Source organism: Schistocerca serialis, chromosome 2, assembly GCF_023864345.2.
Source record: "Schistocerca serialis cubense isolate TAMUIC-IGC-003099 chromosome 2, iqSchSeri2.2, whole genome shotgun sequence".
In the NCBI taxonomy this organism is placed as follows: domain Eukaryota; kingdom Metazoa; phylum Arthropoda; class Insecta; order Orthoptera; family Acrididae; genus Schistocerca; species Schistocerca serialis.
Window position 1 is genome coordinate 814,020,608 of NC_064639.1, and position 25,480 is coordinate 814,046,087.

The 25,480-nt window shown below is 40.5% G+C and overlaps 1 protein-coding gene across 1 annotated transcript in view; it reads right to left on the reverse strand.

The window, feature by feature from the left end:
* LOC126458053 (FERM, ARHGEF and pleckstrin domain-containing protein 1) overlaps window positions 1-25,480 on the reverse strand; it is a 761,742-nt gene that overhangs the window by 213,573 nt on the left and 522,689 nt on the right. The window contains exon 9 of the mRNA XM_050094851.1: window positions 2,390-2,464. Within this exon, the coding sequence (XP_049950808.1) occupies window positions 2,390-2,464 (75 nt within the window). The remainder of the gene's footprint in view (window positions 1-2,389; window positions 2,465-25,480) is intronic.

Below are 25,480 nucleotides of genomic sequence, written 5' to 3' on the forward strand. Positions count from 1 at the left end.
TCATGGACATTACGTCTCACACAAAAAGCCTGAAAGTCAGTTTGCAAAGTGAAAATAATTTAATTTCTGGCTTGTCAAAAAAAGTAGATGCTTTTGAAACGAACTTTGCTTCACAGCCAACTATTGTCTGAAAACACTGCACACCCTTTGTTTTGTCCACAAAAGTGCTAGATTTCAAGAATACATGTCAATAATTGTAAAAATTTAGGAGTAATTTTGAGCATGATTTGTAGATGTTAGGACTGCGTCTCCTATCAGTCACTGTTGCACGGCCTTTTTCAGCATCAGATGAAGATGCTCCAAATCATCTACAATGGAACTGATTGATCTGCAGTGCAATAAACAGCTGAAGGACAAGTTCTTTGCAGTACGAAGTACAAAATAATTCTACAAAAACTTTCCACAGCAAAAATTTCCGTGCCTGCATGACAAAGCTGTGAAAGTTATGTCCATGTTCTCCTCTACTTTTGTGTGTTAATGATTTGTTTCTGTAATGAAAATGAACAAATCAAGGTTTCAGTCTAATATTAGTTACGAGAATCTTCATAACTGCTTGCATTTATCAATGTGCCGTGCTTTTGTGCCCAACATTAATTTTGTCATTTCTCATCACCAATGATAAACATATTTCTGATTTCTCTCTTTTTCCAATTTAAAATTGATATTTACTAACTGTGCCTCAACCTGCTTCATATTACATAGGCGAACACTTTTACCAGAAAAATATTGTATTAAACTGGGTGTTCAAGATATACTTACATGCTTAAAAATTATCCTTTAATTATTGAGAGAGATGTTTAGTACCCTTGCCATGAAGGATATTTAGATACCTAATGTGGGTGTAAAACCAATCTGGCAAACTTATGCATCATTTGTTTTTTTCTGTTGTTTTAAAACTGTGATGTTTGCTGATAGGGCGATGAAATAACACAATACCTTCCCACGATTGCATTCCACACAGTGAAACGAGCAGAATGCCCAGTACAATGTATCCCAGCTAGTGGGTGAAGTGAAGCAGCAACATCTGTGCTTAGAGACATACACTAAATGAGCAGTGGTGGTTCCATTTTGGTAAGTGTGCTCAGTGTGACCAGGAAGCTGCATATGTGCAGTAGCTCTGCAAGTGTGCAGAATTTTTGACCTTCCCTGCATTTGTGTCCATTCAAAGCTTATGTATGGCATTGCTTACACATGATCAAGTGACTAGCCCTTTGATGTTTACTTCTCATGCCATTAGTGATTGTGTTTGCTGCAACACGTTGACTATGACCACCAAACAAAGGCCAGCATACTTCAGAGCACACATAACTCCAAATAACTGTATCAACTCAGAAAGAAATTTTAAAAGGTAGTCATGCTCAGTTTATTCAGATTTCAAGAGGAATGGAGTTCACTGGTGCACCTGATTATTACCTTTCTGATATTGATTCTGCTTTCATATGTGTTTAATGAGCCTGAAAAGAGCTTAGTTTTCCGTGGTTCTTTGGTTATTAACGTGATACTAATGCTAGTTACTGCTTTGAATAGTGTTTGCCCAGCATCTGCCAATAAACACATTCAAGCTATGGCTTAGCACAACTAGATTATGTAAACCTAATTTTTTTTGGGCAAAGAAGTCTTTCATGATGGAGTCCTTGCATAAAAAGTTCTCGGTTAATCTGTTGCTTAGTCAGATGTAGCCTCTTACTATAAGAGGCTACAGCTCAAATAAAAGAATTTTGTAATTAACAGATTACAGTGGCTTGCAAGGGAGGGGAGGGAGAATGGAGGCAGTGTAGCCAGGGTGCAGCCAGTAGCCAGCCAAACTTGACAAGGTTTGACTTGTAGTTGTGAAACAGGCAACACAGTGAGCATTTCTCACTCAAGGAAGAAATAGGATTGTCTAGCTCCTGTCCTGTACCACTAGACTCATTGGAACATCAATTAATGTTACAAAAATCACTATCACATTTTTTTAAAATCATAGTCTGTTCTCAAAAGCTTGAGATTTCATCTAAATTTGATATGACAAACTAACCAAGAACATTTTATCCTTTCTTTTATATATGCAATGTACATAATATAACAGTTTTCAGGACTTTTAGTTAGTGAAATTCCTTCCTCTTCCTCACACAGTTTACTTTACCAATCTCTCCTTTTCATCTGTTTTTCACTGTGCCCAACAGACTACTTCTCTTGGAAAACTTTAAATGAAATTCTACTTCTACAGCTACTACATCTATTTTCTGGGTATTTTAAAATGATAAATCAGTTTCCAGTTACATAGCCTATATCATTGCCAGTATTTATTTTCAGCTTTCTGTACTGATTTTTGGTTTTCTTACCAGCACAAATTCAACACAAACTTTTAATGACGCCTCATTCAATGGTATTATAAATATGTGCTTACCTCTGGAATGTCTGCCTCTTTACATAGTTTTCACGAACAAATTCGACAATTTGCTTCTGTGTTCTCCCACTGTATCTGTAATGAAAGAAAACCACCTATCAACTAACATAAAGCTATAATATAATACAGTATCTAGTTGAATCACGAGATATTAATTTTCATAACCTATTTTGTAAATAAAGTCTTCTTCAAGAAACTTGACAACAAATAAATGCTTTAACAGGAAACCACTTGTCATTTAACTGATGAAACAATAGCTATTTTGATGACTCTTCTATTTTGGCCCTAACATATTGATGGGGGTCTCTATCATAAGCTGCTATCACTATGAAGTCTAACAAAACCTTTCGTTTCTCAATGTAGTTCCATTTTAAGTATTTTTTCAAAGTTTTCCCGTAACTACAGGAAATCCTGAATTTACATTTCTGGGGGGGTCTACAAAATACCTATTTATAGCTCCCATAATCTTTCCACTGGGCCCTAAATGTTTCCCAGGCACAAACTACTTTGGCTGTTCAGATAGCCAGAAGTCAGCATCTGTGAAACTGGGTGAATAGGACAGACGTTCCACAGCAATTCACAACTGAAATCTGTCAGTCTTTCTCACCTTTGATGTCAGACCTGGTGAATTGTCCCGTCCCCCCAATCTATTCAAGAAATTCAATCCCCTCCTTACATACAGATTGGCCTAGAAGATGTGCATAATATTCACCAGTCATTGTTTTATACTTTGAAATATAATCAAATAAGAACAATCCCTTTTGCTTCACAGAAAATGTTAGTCTCAATTTTTGTTGGCAAATTAAATCTGCGTGCGTGTGTGTGTGTGTGTGTGTGTGTGTGTGTGTGTGTGTGTGTGTGTGTGTGCGGGGTGCAGGGGGTAGGGGTGGGGAGGGGGGTCAAGCAGTTGCTCCACTTCTCACAAAGATATAAATTGGCATGAAAAATTCTTTTTTAAAAGAGACCAAAAACTTCTGCGAAATTCATTTTAACATTTGCTTCTGGTCAACATTCAAAAAGTAAGGCAATCACATTACTCAAAACTTCCTTTTAAGTAATTCTTTATGTAAAATGCAGTATCCTGTTTCTTCTGTTATGTCTGTGATGTCAGACACATTGTACACTTTTAATCTTCAATTGACCAATATCACACTGTGCACCAGCCTGATGTTTCCATCTGTTGTGATTGTGGAACAGTAATTGTGGGACAGCCTTCGTTAAAATCAACATCAAAATGAATACTGCAAAGTTTGAATTCACTCTCTCATTTCTTAATTGCCAAAAATGAAGGAACCAATTCCTTATAAACCTTCATCAGTTTTAGTTGATTTCCACAAAAAGATAAATTATCAAAACTTACAATTTATAGTGGCACAGTACACCACTTTATCTAATTGAATGAAAAACACAATTACTTTAAATAATCATATAAATTAAACTAACCACATTGATAAAATGGATACTAGACTTAAAATGCTCTGCAACACATACTGGTATAAATGAAACAATAAAAGAGATTGTTCATATCAATGACATCTTTGTGGATGGCCAAGAACACTTCATTTCATTCTCATACCTAATACTTTGTTTCACTCAGTAAGTTATCTATTTGAAGTTCCAATATCAACAAATTGTTATAAGCAACACAGTATTCAGAAACAGAAACAAAATTAGACACAATTCTGCCTAAAAATTCTGTTTTGAAAATATTCTGTGTAAGAGAGGTGAGGTACATTCTTAGCCATATCAGTAAAACCTGGCCACTGGCTGGCCAGTGCAAGAGAGGTGAGAGGTACATTCTTGGCCATACCAATAAAACCTGGCCACCGGCTGGCCAGTGCAGAGACTAAGTCTGAGTCATCCACTTAAAGCACCAATAAAATTGGCCACCCCTCACACTAGATACAGTCAACATTTCTCATAATGTCATTAATACATGATGTCTTATTTTCACAAAACACACTTACTAACAAGTCGTTTTGAGATGAATACATCTTGAACACCTGAGCCACATACGGGGCACCTGTCAGTCAGAAAAAAGAAGTGAAATTTTGCAGGCCATATTTTACTTATTCTTTATTTATTTATTTATTAGAAATTGTTTTTTTTTTAGCAATATTGCTGTAGGTGTCTAAGGCTGCTGTATAGGGACTGTTGAACTGCCACATGCTGACCTTTATCTTTACTTTCTTATTACAATATTCATCTGTTCTGTATGGCCGTTCAAAGCTGATATGCGTACCTTTCAAGTGTTCAGTAGGGCTGTATTTGAAACTGAGTTGGCAACACTGCCACTAGCAAGTTTTGGTATTTTGAAAGAAGCACCCAAAGCGATCATCTCCAGCACTTCATTTGCTGTCTGTTTCACAGTACCAATAGATAATTTCCAGTAAGATACTAGATTTCACAAATTATTTGTGTTTTCAACTTCTTCATTTATGCAAAACTTTCATGGTCTCATTCAAGTCAGTCTTTTGGAAACATATTACGATTTTTGGTTTTGCTCCCCAAAAAGCCTGCCACCGTGTGCAGTAGCAGGGTTTGCCACCCCCTCCCCCCCCTCACCCACACCTCCTCTATCCAGAGACAGCCCTCCTGGCTTCATCATGATCATAACAGTCTATAGTTGAGAGTTTCATCACCCTAAAGCAGCCACCAGCTATTCGCATTGATGCTGTCCAATCCAATGGTCTTGCCTCACCTGCATACATTTCTATTTTCACTTTGTTAGTATATAAATGTTTCTGATTGTGTTTTATTTTCTGTGAGAAATAACTCCAATAAACCAGCTGAATACCATGCAGTTACACAAGGTACATAGGTTGCTGTGAGTGTTTTTATCGAGTGTCATTTTCTTATTTGAAGTTCTAGAATTTGTCATACAGTTACACATTGGATTTGCATACTCCAATCTTATGGAACTTGATTAAGCATTGTAAACTAGAATTGCAAGTGAAAAAATGTCTAACATTTGCAGCACTGTGTGCTTTGGGTTTAGAGGATATGTGGAAGCAGCTCGAAACACTTGTACTGTGTTTGTGGTGAGTGCTATTAGATACATCAAATCATGAAAGGATGTTCTTCTTTCAAGAAAGATTGTACTGGCAAGAACAATTTTCCACATTCAGGAAGTCCCAATAATTTAAATATGTGACGACCTGTGATGTTGCATTCAACAGGTTAGGTTCAGAGTTAGGGAATAAAAGTACAGTGTGCTGCAATTCAAAGTAACAAAAATCAAAGGGTTAAAGAATTTCTAAGCAATATTGTTACTGGTTACAAGCTATTGTAACTTCGTGTTAACATCTTAAGAATAAATATATGGCTGAAACCCAAAACACAACATCTCCTTGAGCAAAGGACAGTGTAAACAGATAACACTGTGCATCCAGTGGCACAAAAAGAATGTTGTCCACTCTAAACTCCTCCCCAGGTGTGTTTCCATCACAGCAGTAGTGCTAGTGTTGTCGTAACTGCCATCTGCTTCACATCTGCTGTGCAGCAAGCTATGTAAATTTAAGTATTAACTGTGTTTTTCTTACTTCTTTTTCCATGTGTTCTTGCTTTTAGGAAGCTTTAATTTTCGAGTACTAGTAATAGTGTTCCATAGATTTTGTGTTTGTTTTGTATACAGTCCAGAGACAGTTGGTGCTTATTTTCATTGCTTCCAACAAGAAGTGTGTAATAACCACAGTTTAGTCAGCTATCAGCTGCCTTTAGTGAATTAGCAGTATAGTTAAAAGTTTATTACTTAACTCTCTACAGTAAATTGTTGATTACTTAGGACGGATAGGATGTGTGACTGCTGTGTACAGGTGCAGGAGGAGCTGGCCACTGTTCGCTAACAGCACAACGTGCTTATGGCCACGGTCAGCGGTCTTCAGGCTGCTGCCTCGAAGTGTAGTGGCAGTGGGGAGTCTGGTGCATCGCATGGTACACCCCAGGTGTTACATGCTTCACCCACGGTCCCTGCTGCCAAGACACCTTCGCGGGTACCAGGCGCAGTTAGGCCACCATCTCCCCAAGGGGAGTGGCGGGTTCAGCGGCGTTCGCGTCGCACGAGGCGGGGGTCAATGTGGAGCCTGGCCGTGTGGCATCGCCCGCTCTGCCTGTGAGTGGACATGTGGGCTCTCCTTCAGCAAGGTCCAAGCAGGCACACGGGGGGGAGGGGTTTATTAGTGGTTGGGAGCTCCAATGTTAGGCAGGTGATAGAGCCCCTTAGAGAAATAGCAGAAATATCAGGGAAGAAGGCCAGTGTTCACTCTGTCTGCTTGCCGGGGGTCTCATCTGAGATGTGAAGGAGGCCCTGCCTGCGGCGATAGAGAGCACTGGATGCAACCGACTGCGAATTGTTGCTCATGTACGCACCAATGACTCCTGCCGTCTGGGTTCAGAGGTCATCCTCAGTTCATACAGGCGGTTGGCGGAGTTGGTAAAGGCGAAAAGCCTCAGTCGCATGGTGGAATCTGAGCTAACTATTTGTAGTATCATTCCCAGAACCGATCACGGTCCTCTGCTTTGGAGCCGAGTGGAAGGCTTAAACCAGAGAATCAAGACGATTCTGCAGAGATCTGGGATGCAAATTTCTCAACCTCCGATATCAGGTGGAGAAAAGTAGGGTCGCCCTGAATAGGTCAGGCATGAGCTACATGGGTAGCAGAGTACATGCAGAGTGCATATGTAGGGTTTTTAGGTTAGAGAATTCCCTCCCTAGGCCTGACAAGACGCCTCCTGAGACGCGACAAGGTAGCAGTAGGCAAAACGCAACAGAGAATGACAATATTAATGTGGTAATAGTAAACTGCAGGTGCGTCTATAGAAAGGTCCCAGAACTGCTCTCATTAATAAACGGTCACAATGCCCACATAGTACTAGGGACGGAAAGTTGGCTGAAACCAGATGTAAACAGTATTGAAATTCTAAACTCAGATTGGAATGTATACTGCAGAGACAGGCTGGACAGTGAAGGGGGAGGTGTGTTTATAGCGATAAAAAGTGTAATGGTATCAAAGGAATTCGATGGAGATCAGAAATGTGAAATAATTTGGGTGAAGGTCAGGGTTAAAGCACGCTCAGACATGGTAATTGGATGTCTCTACAGGCCCCCTGGCTCAGCAGCTGTTGTGACAGAGCACCTGAAGGAAAATTTGGAAAATATTTCGAGTTGATTTCCCGACCATGTTATAGTTCTGGGTGGAGATTTTAATTTACCAGACATAGACTGGGAGACTCAAATGTTTATAATGGGTGGCAGGGACAAAGAATCAAGTGACATTTTTTTAAGTGCATTATCTGAAAACTACCTTGAGCAGTTAAACAGAGAACCGACTCATAGCGATAACATATTAGACCTTCTGGTGACAAGCAGACCCGAACTATTTGAAACAGTTAATGCAGAACAGGGAATCAGCGATCATAAAGCAGTTAATGCATTGATGATTTCAGCCGTAAATAGAAATATTAAAAAAGGTAGGAAGATTTTTCTGTTTAGCAAAAGTGACAAAAATCAGATTTCAGAGTACTTGACAGCTCAACACAAAAGTTTTATCTCAAGTACAGATAATGTTGAGGATCAGAGGACAAAGTTCAAAATCATCGTACAATATGCATTAGATGAGTACGTGCCAAGCAAGATCATAAGAGATGGAAAAGAGCCACCATGATACAACAACCGAGTTAGAAAACTGCTACGGAAGCAAAGGGAACTTCACAGCAAACATAAACATAGCCATACCCAAAGCCAAAGCCTTGCAGACAAACAAAAATTACACGAAGTGAAATGTAGTGTGATGAGGGCTATGCAAGAAGTGTTCAATGAATTCGAAAGTCAAGTTCTATGCACTGACTTGGCAGAAAATCATAAGAAAATTTGGTCTTATATCAAAGTGGTAGGTGGATCAAAACAGAATGTCCAGGCACTCTCTGACCAAAATGGTACTGAAACAGAGGATGACAGACGAAAGGCCGAAATACTAAAAGTCTTTTTCCAAAGCTGTTTCACAGAGGAAGACTGCACTGTAGTTCCTTCTCTAGATTGACGCACAGATGACAAAATGGTAGATATAGAAATAGATGACAGAGGGATAGAAAAACAATTAAAATCGCTCAAAACAGGAAAGGCCGCTGGACCTGATGGGATACCAGTTCGATTTTACACAGAGTACGCAAAGGAACTTGCCCCTTTGTTGCAGCGGTGTACCGTAGGCCTCTAGAAGAGTGTAGCGTTCCAAAAGATTGGAAAAGGGCACAGGTCATCCCCATTTTCAAGAAGGGACGTCGAAAAGATGTGCAGAACTATAGACCTATATATCCAACGTCGATCAGTTGTTGAATATTGGAACACTGATCATGTTCGAATATAATGACTTTTATGGAGACTAGGAATCCACTCTGTAGGAATCAGCATGGATTTCGAAAAACACGATCGTGTGAAACCCAGCTCGCGCTATTCGTCCATGAGACTCAGAGGGCCACAGACACAGGTTCCCAGGTAGATGCCATGTTTCGTGACTTCCGCAAGGCGTTTGATACAGTTCACCACAGTTGTTTAATGAACAAAGTACGAGCATATGGACTATCAGACCAATTGTGTAATTGGGTTGAAGAGTTCCTAGATAACAGAATGCAGCGTGTCATTCTCAATGGAGAGAAGTCTTCCGAAGTAAGAGTGATTTCAGGTGTGCCGCAGGGGAGTGTCGTAGGACCGTTGCTATTCACAATATATATAAATGACCTTATGGATAACATTGGAAGTTCACTGAGGCTTTTTGTGGATGATGCTGTAGTATATCGAGAGGTTGTAACAATGGAAAATTGTACTGAAATGCACGAGGATCTGCAACAAATTGACGCATGGTGCAGGGAATGGCAATTGAATCTCAATGTAGACAAGTGTCATGCTGCGAGTACATAGAAAGAAAGATCCTTTATCATTTATCTACAATATAGCAGGTCAGCAACTGGAAGCAGTTAATTCCATAAATTATCTGGGAGTAGGCATTAGGAGTGATTTAAAATGGAATGACCATATAACATTAATTGTCAGTAAAGCAGATGCCAGACTGAGGTTAATTGGAAGAATCCTAAGGAAATGCAGTCCGAAAACAAAGGAAGTGGGTTACAGTACACTTGTTCGCCTACTGCTCGAATACTGCTCACCGGTGTGGGATCCATACCAGATAGGGTTGATAGAAGAGAGAGAGAAGATCCAATGAAGAGCAGTGCGCTTCGTTATAGGATCATTTAGTAGTCGCGAAAGCATTACGGAGATGATAGATAAACTCCAGTGGAAGACTCTGCTACAGAGACGCTCAGTAGCTTGGTATGGGCTTTTGTTGAAGTTTTGAGAACATACCTTCACCGAGGAGTCAAGCAGTATATTGCTCCCTCCTGCGTATATCTCGCGAAGAGATCATGAGGATAAAATCAGAGAGATTAGAGCCCACACAGAGGCATACTGATAATCTTTCTTTCCATGAATAATACGAGACTGGAATAGAAGGGAGAACCGATAGAGGTACGCTCCACCACACACCATCAGGTGGCTTGTGGAGTATGGATGTAGATGTAGATTTAGCTGCCATTTTTGCCATCAACTGAGACACCTTCAATGGCAGTACAAGGTGGGAAAAAAAAAAAAAGAAAAAAGAAAAAAGAAAAAAAAAAAGAAAAAAAAAAGAAAACACACACACCAACGAAACTGAACGATAATGCACTCTGCTGATTTCACAAATAAAACTATTCAAGAGTGGTTTGGAAGTTATCCCTCACACACTTATTCATCTGGACACGCACTCTCCAAGCAAATTCCTTTATGGATGAAATGCACTTCAAACCTGGCTTGATGACATCTCTAATTCTGAATGAGTAGGTTTCTCTAGATGTGGAATTGGTACACTATCTGACAAGGAAGCCTTTGAGTGTGAAGTCACAAGTTCAGTCTTTAGTAGGGCTCATTTGAAAGTGCCATGTTAACAATTATGACAGGGAAATATTAGCTGGTAATGACTCACCTTGTGCATCAAGAGGGTGACAGAAAATGAGTGTCCAGGACGTGCAGAGATCAACGATCTATTGGATGTATGTAAAACATTTCACAAAATCGAGATTGTCGCCATTCAAGAAATGTTCAAAACAAACAATTAACTTGTACCATGAACAACAAATGAAAAATGGCATGTTGCAGTGATCACAAAGGTTCACACTATCAGGATCAAAGGCAAACTCCTTGCGAGTTACAAACTGTGCAGGACGCTCAGCTAGGTATCCACTCTTAAATAATGCACATAGAATCATATCAGTGTAATAGGGTGATGAGAACTGATGGAATATGATGGTGTACAACAGAATGCGAAAGAGTCTGTTATGGAGCTTATTGTGAAACTGGCTATCCTTTATGTCGTAGCTGCAGATAGTGCAGTAATATGTCTTATAGGCACAGAAAAAACAGGTATCCTGAGGCTGAATTTATCCAGTGGTTCCAGGTGGTATGAACTGCAATGTCACACGCTTTTCAGGAGGGATAGTTTACTCTAAAGGAGTGTGATTTTTATATGCAGACCAGGAATCAAGCAAAAATAAGTTATTTGGCTGAGCTATTGGCTAGAAGCAGTGCTCATACCGTAATTGTAGTTATCTTATGTCCATTTACCCATTCTTGCATACTGTAATGTAAATACTCCTACTGCCCTTGCAAGATCACACATCAGAGTCAATAATAATCTACTTACTGAATGATGGGACAAATTTGTTTATCTCATCTATAAATTTTTTGGCCAATTCTGCAGTTTGCATCCTCAAGTTGATGCTCTGTTTGAAATTTGATTATCTTATGTCTCACAATTCTATCCCCCTCAGGAGACACCGCCTTAACGAAACACTGTCCGTGTGGGCGAGGGGGTTTGTGTGATCCAATGAAGTGGAGGGCTATGTCAGCGGTGGTGTAACTACCGGCAAGACCTCCCAAGCCGGACAGGTCTCCATAGAGGATCCAGACAAAGTGTGTCTCACAATGTCCCGTCTAGTGTCCTGTCCTATCCTATTCTGTTCTGTCCCATCCTATACATTCCCTTCCTTTCCTTTTCCTCCCTGTAATTGTGTGGCAGCAGACACAGTCCTGTAATGTGGACAGCAGAAGATCCTTGGAAACCAGGACAACGTTGATGCACATAGGCCTTACTGCGAAGGGATGGATAGCGTTCTGTAGTCGTGGTGAAGACAAGCTATCTAAGGGGTAAGGCCCTGAACTAAAACCTTGGCAGGTGTCCAGGCCATGAGGTGGCAGCCCCACCAGGACACTCGGGGGCTGTGGGCTGATAACCCGCACCACGGAAAACACATATCACAGAAACTAAAAGGAGAAACAGTCGGATGGATCTTAAGGATATGACCTTTGGCCTGAAAAGGAAAACCCGTATCGGATTTTGGAATGTAAGGACGTTGAGAGAGGCAGGGAGGCTAAGACAGGTTGAAAAAGAGATGGAGAACTATCAACTAGATATATTGGGACTAAGTGAAGTAGGGTGGCCAGAATCTGGGGAATCCCAAACACAAAATGGTGGAGTGTTGCTGTATGCGGGTCAGATAGGTGAGGACGTGATGCACAGGAATGGTGTAGGGATCTTACTATCTAAAAACAGCAAGAAGAGCTTACCGGAGTAGAAACCAGTCTCAGAACGGATAATAACCGCACGCTTTAAAACAAATGTGCGATATGTCACTGTAATTCAATGCTATGCACCTACTGAAATAGCTAAAGGAGAATTAAAAGATGCATTTTATACAGAGCTTAACGGAGTCCTTAGACGAACAAATTCTAGGGACATAAAAATTTTAATGGGTGACTTGAACACAAAAGTTGGTTCAGAAAATGAAGGGCTTGAACATATCATGGGCATGCATGGCATGTGGATCAGGAATGTAAATGGTGAACTGTTGATAGATACATGCGCTGAACATGACCTAGTCACTGGAGGCACATTGTTTCCACATCATAACTGCCATAAGATAACGTGGGTTTCCCCAGACCACGTTACCGAAAATCAAATAGACCACATAGTCATAAGCCGCAAGTTCCGAAACACTCTGTTAGATGTCAGAAATAGAAGAGGGGCAGACGTTGGAAGTGACCATCACCTAGTTTTGGCAGAATTCAGACTGAAGATAGTGGCAAATAGAACCAAGCTCAATCATAGGTGCAAGAAAATAGAGGTGGCAAGATTAAAAGACCAACAGATCAAAGAAACATTTGCCCTTGAACTACAAAACAGATTCCAGGTCCTCTCTGAAGAAATCTTTATGGAAGAGGGAATTGAAACATGCAGGCAAAAAATCAAGAACAGTTATTTAGATGTGGGAGAAAAAATCTTAGGATTTAAGGTACATCAAAAGAAGGAATGGATCTCCAATGCTACATGGAATGAAATCAGCCACAGGAAAGAACTAAAACTTAAGTTACATTTTTGTAAGACAAGAGCGCAGAAGAGCGAAGCGCATAAAGAATACATGAAGGCGAACAAAAAAGTGAAAACATTGCTACGTTGAGATAAAAGGAAATGGATAGATGAGCAAGCAAAATTAGCAGAAGAGGCAGCAAGACAAGGAAATATGAAAGAGCTCTACAACATTACCAAATGGTTGTCAATGAAGAACTTCAGACATGAAGGACCAGTTAAGAACAAGAATGGTGTGATGCTTACAACTCAACAGGCACAGCTACAGAGATGGGAGGATCACTTCAGGGAACTGTTAAATTGTGAAGACAACAAAGAGGAACAGGTAAGAGATGTTCCAGAGGAAGTCGAAGAAGATCAAGATATAAATTTGCAGTGCCCCACAATGGACGAAATTAGGATTGCCTTGCAAACACTAAAAAATACAAAGGCTCCAGGCCTAGACAACATAACACCGAAGCTCTTAAAAGCCGATATTGAAATTACTGTTAAAATGGTCCATCCTTTGCTGAAGCATATGTGGCTTGAAGAGAAATCTCCAAAGGAGTGGAAAAAGGGCTTGGTGGTAAAGCTCCCAAAAAAGGGAAATTTGTCAGACTGTAACAACTGGCGTGGTATTACATTGTTGTCAGTGCCCAGTAAGGTCCTCACCAGAATTATTTTAAACAGAATTAAAGAATCCCTTGAAAAGCGACTGCGTAAAGAACAGGCCAGTTTTAGGGCACAACGCAGCTGTGTTGATCTTATTAACACTCTTAGGATCATCTTAGAGCAAAGCAAAGAATTCCAAGCAACCATGTACCTGGCATTCACTGATTTTCAAAAGGCCTTCGATTCCGTGAAACATAAAGTGCTCTGGCAGGTGTTGCGGAAGTATGGCATACCACAGAAGATCTTAAACTCATAAAAGATCTATATGATGGCTACGAATGCTGCATACTCCACAAGGGAAATATGACAGAGCCCATAAAAGTAACAACTGGAGTCCGGCAGGGTTGCATTTTGTCACCAACACTTTTTCTACTCATTCTAGACTCTGTTATGAGAAGAGTCACAGCAGGCAGGAGACGAGGAATCCAGTGGGGGATCCACGAACGTCTGGAGGATTTGGATTTTGCAGGCGACATAGTTTTATTAGCTCCAAGGCTCACTGATATGCAAGCTAAATTAAACTTGCTGAAAGAAGGAGCAGAGACTGCTGGCCTCAAGATAAATACAGGCAAAACAAAGGAAATGAGAGTAAATTCAGTGAACATGGAGGTGCCCATGTTAATAGGTGAGCAGTGAGTGGAGACTGTCAACTCATTCCTGTATCTAGTAGGATAGTGGCGGAAGATGGTGGAGCTGGAGATGACGTGAAAAACCACATTAAAAAGGCAAATGCTGCCTTCATACAATTGTATCCAATATGGAAAAATAAAAATATCATGTACAAAACAAAAATCCGTATTTTTAATACAAATGTGAAGGCTGTGCTTCTGTACACCAGTGAAAGCTGGAAAATGGATAAAAAGATAACAACCCAGTTACAAAGCTTCATAAATAGATGTCTTTGACGCATCATGAATATCTGGTGGCCAGAAAAAATATGTAATGAGGAGCTCTGGTGAATAACAAACCAGATACCTATAGAAGACCAGATACAAAAGAGAAAGTGGGGCTGGTTGGGGCACACCTTGAGAAAACCAGATGGAGCCATCGAGAAAAAAGCATTGGAATGGAATCCCCAGGGAACAACGAAGAGAGGAAGACCAAGGGGCACATGGAAGAGGACAGTGGAAGGGGAAGCAAAAAGAGTTAGCAAGACCTGGGCAGAATTGAGGCAAATGGCCAAAGACAGAGACGGATGGTGAGTTCTCCTGGATGCCCTATGCCCCCATAGGGGCCAAAGGAATTAAGTCAAGTAAGTCAAGTCACAATTCTATAGTACTGTTTGAAGTTATACGCCTATCTTTTGCTTCCCCTGAGATCGCTGTAGTCTGTTTCAACTCACAATTTGATGTGTATAACTTAGTAGGTCACTATCACGCACATCCTGTAAATTGTATTGAGGATCCTTCAGACATGCAAAAAACAATTCTTGTAACGAGTGCGCCTTATCCTCCCTTAATATCCATAGCTTTTCTTATGCAATACATGGTCATATGATGTGATCATAATTGTTTTTTATTATGCTGTGGATGATCTTCTACATGTGTAATTATGTTTAGTACCCGCTATATGGACAACAATTGTTCTTTACTCTGTTCCTCTGGAGATGGGGATTTGCGGTTTCCTGCCTGACAGGGATGATGAACTATATGGATTGACCCTGTTTTGGTATGTCTTTCACTTGTTAAGCACATATCATCATCATTCTGCTTCTCATGTACACTGACTGCACAGTCAAGCATATATGACACCACACATTCCACTGACTCATCTTGCAGAAACCCTAACATTTCATCTGCCACATCTTTCGCAGTCTGCAAAATTCTGTGGGTTCCTTTCTGATGAAATGCCAACTTCGGCAACTGTTGTTTTAAATATAATGCAATTTTTGCTTTCTTTATTGTTGCCATTGCTCTACTTTGTATCAGCGCCACTAGCACTGTAGCACTGTTGTAAGTTACTTGTTGACTATTCAGCTCAGCCTCAAGCTGCACTAACCATTGGATATCTCCAGCACTGCCTTCTGTTGCCATTAGCAGCCAATATTATGGTTGCATGGTAGACAGTATGGAGGCTGTCGAATTCTGTAAATATCATTGGCCTTTTGCAACCTCCCACTCAAAGGGTTCCTTGTGAGTACCGGCAGCCTGTTTTAGATAATGTTGAAGATCTATTTCTCATTTATGTTTACTTTTGTGTTCAAGAAAGGAATGGAAAAATGCTATTAAATTAAAAATCAATTACAATTTACCACAGTAATCTTATCACGAAGTCTATTTTAATAAAACTGAAGGTATATGATCTATTTCTATGTTTACTTTCGTGTTCAACAAACAAATGGAAAAATGCTATTAAAATATGCACTGTACTAATACATATCAAGAACAACTTACCACAGTAATCCTATCACGAAGTCTATTTTAATAAAACTGAAGGTATATGTAACACGAGCACCCCTAAACTGGCAGGAATTAGTAAGATATTATGCATTTTGGATTTCAAAATGGAAATTTGGCATTTGGAGTACACATAAAGAAGCACAGTTAGGAAATTTTTAGCTGTCACAATTTCGTAAATAAAATTATGTACTCACAAAAATTAAATATTATGTCAGCAGAAGCAGCAAAAGGCATTATCAACTGTGCAGTGTCCTAAGATTCTGCCCTTATCCTGTCTGGTACTGGAAGCAGCAAGAGGACATACAATGAAGGAGTTTTCTTTAAGACTTCCTTACTGATTTTCAATGTAGTTGCTTGTAGAATGAATGGAAAAAAAACTGGCCTCCATCGAGACTGGAACCTACGCAGTTCAAAGCGCAACCCTGTTACCAGGGGAGATGCAGCAATTCATCCTCGACCTCACAAAACCTATCTTGGATGATGCATGCTGTGTGAATAGCGGCTCTGCCATCTTGGAACACAGCATCACCATTTGCGAACAAACACTGTACAATACGATAGACCTAATCGGCTATAGTAGTCTCTTAATTCTTGGCAGTAATGTGATCTTGCAGAGTAGGTATGGGGCCCATAGGATATCATGATATGGCTGTGCAAACCATCATCGAAATGCACCATGTTTCTCCCTTGGGATGTAAACTCAGCCAGAAGCTGTAAACAATGTGAAACACTACTCATATGACCAAATGACAGTCTTCCATCGTTCCACAGTCCTAGTTTTATGGCTTCGGCACCATATTTTCGTGTCATGGACGTTTGCTTCATTAATGAGTGGTATTTGAATCACATTAAAATTTACTTTGCTCTAATATAATGCACTCACAACTACACAGAACACTATTCTGACCATGACTGCCACTTGTAACCTATTGAGGTCATTTGTGTGTCAAATACAACAGCACAAACTGTAGGCTTCACTTGCATCTGCATTCATGTTCAAGCATGCATTTCTTGTGGTGTTTCCATACTTTTGTACAATTTGTATTTCTGTTTCAATTTCTTTAAATATCAGAATCCCTAGTGAGGCTTTCGTAAAGATCTTCATAATAACTGATATAAGTTTGTTGATATACATGACCAGGCTTCATCTCTCTTCTGATACCCTGTGAAAACAATGTGCTATGCAGGTCATGTGAATCATGTTTTGAAATAGTATTTATAAAGTTGTGATGATGGTGATGATGATGATGATGAAGATGATGATGAAGACAACACAAACACCCAATCCCCGAGTGGAGAAAATCCCCAACCCGACTGGGAATTGAACACAGGACCCTGTGATTTTTAAAGTCGTCAGATTTTTTCATGCATGGCACAGCATCAGAGATGAAAAGTAATATGTTACGGTATTGAACTTCTTCAAGCCACAGTAACTGTAACAAATAGGTAATTAAATGTGTGGCTGTTAATTGTTAACTTTTTCCATACGATGTATTGCAAACTAGAATGCTTGTATTGATTAACCTTTTGAAGGATCTAATGGTCTGGCAATTACATTGGCAATTAAATGACTTGTAAGAGCAGTTGAGACACTGATTGAATTCTAAATCTCTTTATTTTTTAATTCATCTTTAATAATACTGATTCCTTCATTCTAACATTCACTTATAAACATTTTCACACACTTCACTCACTAGGACAAATCCGTCTGTCTATTTCACCAAAAATCACCTTCATTTAGGATTCTGTGGTTTCCACAGATGGATTCTGACATAAATAAAAGCCTCACATAAGTCAAATGCAAACTGTGATATTGGACTTTATGTTGCATTTGCCACTGAAAGCAGAGAAATCTTGTGTCCATAGTTCTGTAAAGTGTATTTCTGTGTTTTTTTGTTGCACTAATATGTTGGAAAATAAGATATTTCTTTTGTGGTTCCTTGACTGCTCACATATTTTGCACAGCAGTATTTTATGATCAGTAGAAAATATGTCAGTTCCAAAAGTATTAATGTAACTTTGCAATTTATTGCGTAAAGTAACACTGAATTTTGGCACGGTACTAGTTACCTATCACAACACCGCAATGACAACTGAAGAAAAGATAAATTTAGAACAATATCGAAAGCAGAATTTTAGCCCCAGCACTCTTTGTTGCTTTTGAAGAAGGAATAATCCGATAGGAAACCATGTTAAGCCAAGTGATAATTAAAACACTCACCTACTGTTACTTCTTTTTCGCTGTGACACTCATTGTTGTTTTTAATAGTATATGGAATAATAATAATCTGTAATATTCTCCTGAACCATTTTTCTGGACTCTGTTGCACTCACCACACGGCAGCTGTTTGCAGTTCCTTGTAATATTCTCCTGAACCATTTTTCTGGACTCTGTTGCACTCACCACACGGCAGCTGTTTGCAGTTCCTGGATGTTTGCAAAATGATATCCATACAGAGATTTCATCATAGCTGCAAAGAGGTGTTAATCAGAAAGGGCCAGGTCACGACAATACAGTGGGTGTGGCAGCAACTGGAACCCCATCTCAGCAATGGCAACTGTGGTTTTCTGATTTGTATGAAGACGAGTGCTGTCGGGTTGCAAGGGCATTTTTCATGCCAGTTTAAGCTCTCCACACTGCCTACAAATATCCACAGTGTTTACACTTTCCTTCCACAAAAACCACTTTCTCCAGCATTGTCCTTGATCACACTATGTTGTCTATCCGCATAATGACAGCAGTTGGTAAAAGTGGCTGTACTATGCAGGGATTACACCTCTAGTGATTGGCCTGCCACCTATGGTTAGGCCAAAAGTACTATATTTTTGCAGCTGTAATGATGAGTCAAACAATGTACCCTGAATGGCGGGAAAAAAATACAGTATAAATCAGTACGAAATGCCACTCATATAAAATTGGCATCCAGAAAATGTTTGGCAACTCAGTAATAATAGGATAATACCACTCTAGTCCTGGAAGTTCATCGTCTTAAGTTCACAAGATATTCAGTTGTAATTCTGATAAAATATTCTTATTGATGCTTACATAATATGTGACAGTGAGTTAAAAAATGTAAGTTTTCAACTACAAGCTGGTTATTTTAAGAGAAAATTTAATTTCTCTCATCTTTTACTTTGTGAGAAATCTGCCCGTTTCTGCCTTAGCCACTCCTACAGCAATAAGAGAATGTTCATGTTATCGGTGCCTCACAAGCTGTGTGCTATTTCAGCTGTAGCCGTAGATCAAATCTCACTGGAAAAGTATATTTCCTTCTCCCCTACTACATTTTAAGTAATGAAACCCTAAGAAACCTTGCAGTTTGTACTGCAGTCCTATGTACACAGAAAAAGCAGCTTTTCACAATTATTGTCACATAACTGGTGTAGTTTGCCTAACAACACTAATTATAAATGTATTATTATTTGGTCATTCATAGACACTTTTCTGTCACTTTTTTCACTATTTGTTGAATGGTGGAGCTGGAAGAATGGAAACACTGGGTGTCTGCCACACAGAATATTCGTATTTACCTCAAGAATTCAACCAGGGGAACAGCAGAATGGCCAGAGAGAAAATATGCCAACAAGAAGTCAGTAAAGTAGGAATAAACCTGTGTCAAGTGTCATAATTTATGAGACATCGTCAATGGGGAAGAGATGGGAGAGAGGATGAATGATGGTGTACCAGACAGTAACAATTTTTTATTGGATCCACAGCAAGGTGACAGTCTACTGCAAAATAAATTATGTCATTGGGAGATGCAAGCTTAGTAAATTTTTCTATCATTAATTGGCATACAATGGGTCTGTGTTGTGTATGGCATGCAGGGGTGTTGATGCTATTCACCCGCAGCTGAGCAGTTCCTTCACAGGCAGAAATTAAGTCTGGGCCATAATCCAAAGAAGTGATAGTTTGGCATCACAAATCAGCTGCGTATAGCCTCTGCAAATACCACAGCCATCTGCCTACATGTATCATCAGATTACACCTCAATAATTCTCATATGAATATTGTGGTACCATAGAGTCTTTGTTCCTATAAAACATCAGGGACTAAATAACAGTCTTTGCCAACTGTGAAGCACTCTGTCTTACACATACTGCAAGTCAGAAAGTTCTTCAGCACAGACACATTTTTTGCTTTTATGGAGAAAACATCAGCAGCAATTGTAATCATTGTGAGTAGATGACACTTGTCACTTTTTCAGTATCTACAGACTGAAAGACAGACGAGAGACGAATGCCACAGCTGGGTCTGAGGTAACGGGGCCACACTGTTAAGTGAAGATTCATTGGGCCTCAGTTCCAGTCTCAATGGATGCCAGTTTTTTGTCTATTCTAAGACAGAGCTACATGCAGTCATATCAAAAACCAATACAGAAATATTGATAAAACTTCTCCATCACACACCCTCTTGCTACCTCCAGTACACCACAGGGTAACGGTAAAAAACTTACGATACTGTATACTTGATAATGCTGTAGGGATATCAACCTCTGCATGAGACTTTAATGTCTCTGGCCAGTGTGCTGTGGATGATCTTTGGACAGAATGAGAAGACAGACAGTGCATTCTGCACTAATGTTTGAAGCAGACTTACATGAAGTTGCTCTTGTTAATAACATGTATGTAACATTAACCCTGCCAGTCGTAAGTATCCCCAATCATACTGTGGTCAACTGCTCCTGCATTGGTGACCCTGTGTCTGTCATAAAACATGCAATAAATTCACTGCTCTGTGTTAAGCCAGTCCACGGTATTACGTCGCAACAAAGTGGCTGTTATGCAATGCATTGCCCATCATGCAGCATATGGATTACAGTGCCAACAGGACTATAGTGCAAGACGTTAAGTGTCATATTGTGCAAATATGGTAGTGAAAACCGAGTACATCAACAATTTGTGCCTACAGTCAGATCCACAAATGATGGCAGTTCTCGCAGGTCAAAGCAAGGACAGAGACTGCATTGTTACTAGTCCCAAGCAACAGTTGTGACACACACACACACACACACACACACACACACACACACACACACACACACGTCCTTTGCAATTGATGAAACCTCATATCTTGCAAATTATGTCTCTCGCTTGCGTGCAAATAATTTGTCGCTCACCAACACCATCAGCCATGACAAATTGCAACAAATGGAATAGAAATTCACAAAATACCTCACTAGAATAGCGTATAATGTGTGTGCTGCATACAACATTCACAGAAGGGCATTCAGAACACTAATTAATACTCATTGGCTGTCAAGAGAATGGGTGACACAGGTGCACAGAACATGCCTAAACTTGACTGCCACCATTCCTGGCTCCAACTGTAGTGTTTACACACAATACTGGCCTAACAACACCTCAACAATGGCGGCTAACAATGTATCTACTCTTGGACTTTGAGGACAATGATTCCACAGGCAGCGCTTTTACCCTGTAAAGTTTGCAACACAATCGTAACACCACTTCCGTGTCTACTATGCCTTATGTGCCGCAAACTGGGTGCAAGCAACCGCTTGCTGTGTCATCACAACCAGTTGTGTACCACAAACAATCAGCAGCCATGTTGCCCCCTACACCAAACAATATTACAATTACATCTTCAACTTCACCACTGAGGTAGCCCACACCTGAAACTATCACTGTTTGACTCCTCTCACCCGTATTTGTGCTTTGCAACAGTGAACAGCATTTTCAAAGCAACTGGAATTTTAGATGATGATTCAAAATATGATAACTCACTCTGCCTCTGGAGGGACAGGTAAAACTGATCAATGACCTTAACCTGTTGCCTCCGCATTCAAACAAGTACGGCACAGAAAAGACTGCTCTCTTGCAGAGACTTTCTCGAACCGCAGAACAACAGCTGCAAGAAGTTATCTACAAACTGCAACTCGAGAACAACACACCCTTGCGACTTTGACACCACCTCAACAAAACTATTACACTCTCAAACCAGATACAATCTAATGGACCCTATGGATTGCAAGTTACCAACAGAGTTACAACTGGCAATGATTGCATACAAGTCTGAACCTCTATAAAAGCAACTCGCATATGTCCTCAGTGATTCATCACAGACAGATGGACAACATCCTACACAGTGCTGCATCAACAACATATCGTGCACAGACCTTCCACAGCTGAAGCAGCTCATCACAATATGAGGGTGACGTCACGCGTTTCCGGCAGGAAATGGCACACCATAAAACAACCACCTTGCATGCACTGTGGAATGACGATGCACCTGACATCACAACTGGCCACAACTGTTGATTAGCTGGTACCACAGCCAACTGGAAAATGCTGCTCACAAATGTCATTCTCCCTGCAAGTTCCCAAAGAATGTTGTCGGACCAAAATAGGTGTCTGGCCTTCCCCTAAGAGCCAAGTCACCTTCCCCATCCATGCATTGCACAAACTCATATTGTCACTAAGACGAACATACAAGGATACCTCTTCATGCCAAACCTCGCTACTCCGCAAAACTTTTCGTGGACATGGCTCTGACGTTCTGATTCTTAACACACAGCAGCGCATCAGTCTTATCAACCTCTGAACCAACATCAACTCTCCTACTTCACTCAGCGAACAACTCTGAGATACCAGTCTGCCAAACTACTACTCACAACGTTCACCTGCCGATGAACCTTCAGTGCACCTGGACTTGTTACATGACATCTACATCTACATTTATACTCCGCAAACCACCCAACGGTGTGTGGCGGAGGGCACTTTACGTACCACTGTCATTACCTCCCTTTACTGTTTCAGTCGCGTATGGTTCGCAGGAAGAACGACTGTCTGAAAGCCTCCGTGCGCGCTCGAATCTCTCTAATTTTACATTCATGATCTCCTCGGGAGGTATAAGTAGGGGAAAGCAATATATTCGATACCTCATCCAGAAACGCACCCTCTTGAAACCTGGCGAACAAGCTACACCGCGATGCAGAGCGCCTCTCTTGCAGAGTCTGCCACTTGAGTTTGCTAAACATCTCCGTAACGCTATCACGGTTACCAAATAACCCTGTGAAGAAAGGCGCCGCTCTTCTTTGGATCTTCTCTATCCCCCCTGTCAACCCGATCTGGTACGGATCCCACACTGATAAGCAATACTCAAGTATAGGTCGAACAAGTGTTTTGTAAGCCACCTCCTTTGTTGATGGACTACATTTTCTAAGGAATCTCCCAATGACTCTCAAACTGGTACCTGCCTTACCAACAATTAATTTTATGTGATCATTCCACTTCAAATCAATCCGCACGCATACTCCCAGATATTTTACAGAAGTAACTGCTGCCAGTGTTTGTTCCGCTATCATATAATCATACAATAAAGGATCCTTCTTTCTATGTATTCACAATACATTACATTTATCTATGTTAAGGGTCAGTTGCCACTCCCTGCACCAAGTGCCTATCCGCTGCAGATCTTCCTGCATTTCGCTACAATTTTCTAATGCTGCAACTTCTCTGTATACTACAGCATCATCCGCGAAAAGCCGCATGGAACTTCCGACACTATCTACTTGGTCATTTATATATATTGTGCAAAGCAATGGTCCCATAACACTTCCCTGTGGCACGCCAGAGGTTACCTTAACGTCTGTAGACGTCTCTCCATTGATAACAACATGCTGTGTTCTGTTTGCTAAAAACTCTTCAATCCAGCCACACAGCTGGTTTGATATTCCGCAGGCTATTACTTTGTTTATCAGGCAACAGTGCAGAACTGTATCAAACTCCTTCCGGAAGTCAAGGAAAACAGCATCTACCTGGGAGCCTGTATCTAGTATTTTCTGGGTCTCATGAACAAATAAACCGAGTTGGGTCTCACACGATCGCTATTTCCGGAATCCACGTTGATTCCTACAGAGTAGATTCTAGGTTTACAAAAACGACATGATACGCGAGCAAAAAACATGTTCTAAAATTCTACAACAGATCGACGTCAGAGATATAGGTCTATAGTTTTGCGCATCTGCTTGACGACCCTTCTTGAAGACTGGGACTACCTGTGCTCTTTTCCAATCATTTGGAACCTTCCGTTCCTCTAGAGACTTGCAGTACACAGCTGTTAGGAGGGGGGAAGTTCTTTCGCATACTCTGTGTAGAATCGAATTGGTATCCCATCAGGTCCAGTGGACTTTCCTCTGTTGAGTGATTCCAGTTGATTTTCTATTCCTTGGACACTTATTTCGATGTCAGCCATTTTTTTCATTTGTGTGAGGATTTAGAGAAGGAACTGCAGTGCTGTCTTCCTCTGTGAAACAGCTTTGGAAAAAGGTGTTTAGTATTTCAGCTTTACACGTGTCATCCTCTGTTTCAATGCCGTCATCATCCCGGAGTGTCTGGACATGGTGTTTCTAGCCACTTACTGATTTAACGTAAGACCAGAACCTCCTAGGATTTTCATCAAGTCGGTACATAGAATTTTACTTTCGAATTCACTGAATGCTTCACTCATAGCCCTCCTTACGCTAACTTTGAGATCGTTTAGCTTCTGTTTGTCTAAGAGGTTTTGGCTGCATTTAAACTTGGAGTGAAGCTCTCTTTGCCTTCACAGTACTTTCCTAACTTTGTTGTTGAACCACGGTGGGTTTTTCCCATCCCTCACAGTTTTACTCGACACATACCTGTCTAAAATGCATTTTACGATTGCCTTGAACTTTTTCCATAAACACTCAACATTGTCAGTGTCAGAACAGAAATGTTCGTTTTGATCTGTTAGGTAGTCTGGAGTCTGCCTCCTATTACTCTTGCTAAACAGATAAACCTTCCTCCCTTTTTTTATATTCCTATCTACTTCCATATTCAGGGATGCTGCAACGGCCTTATCATCACTGATTCCCTTTTCTGCGCTTACAGAGTCGAAAAGTTCGGGTCTGTTTGTTATCAGTAGGTCCAAGATGTTATCTCCACGAGTCGGTTCTCTGTTTAATTGCTCGAGGTAATTTTCGGATAGTGCACTCAGTATAATGTCACTCGATGTTCTGTCCTAAACATCTGAGTGTCCCAGTCTATATCTGGTAAATTGAAATCTCCACCTAAGACTATAACATGCTGAGAAAATTTATGTGAAATGTATTCCAAATTTTCTCTCAGTTGTTCTGCCGCTAATGCTGCTGAGTCGGGAGGTCGGTAAAAGGAGCCAACTATTAACCTAGCTCGGTTGTTGAGTGTAACCTCCACCCATAATAATTCACAAGAAATATCCACTTCTACTTCACTACAGGATAAACTACTACTAACAGCGACAAACACGCCACCACCGGTTGCATGCAATCTATCCTTTCTACACACCATCTGTGCCTTTGTAAAAATTTTGGCAGAATTTATCTCTGGCTTCAGCCAGCTTTCTGTACCTATAATGTTTTCAGCTTCGGTGCTTTCTACCAGTGCTTGAAGTTCCGGTACTTTACCAATGCAGCTTCGACAGTTTACAATTACAATACCGATTGCTGCTTGGTCCCCGTATGTCCTGACTTTGCCCCGCACCCTTTGAGGCTGTTGCCCTTTCTGTACAGATGTTGTAAGTGAAGCAGTCATCGGCATGGACTTTATACAGTTCTACCAGTTCTCATCTG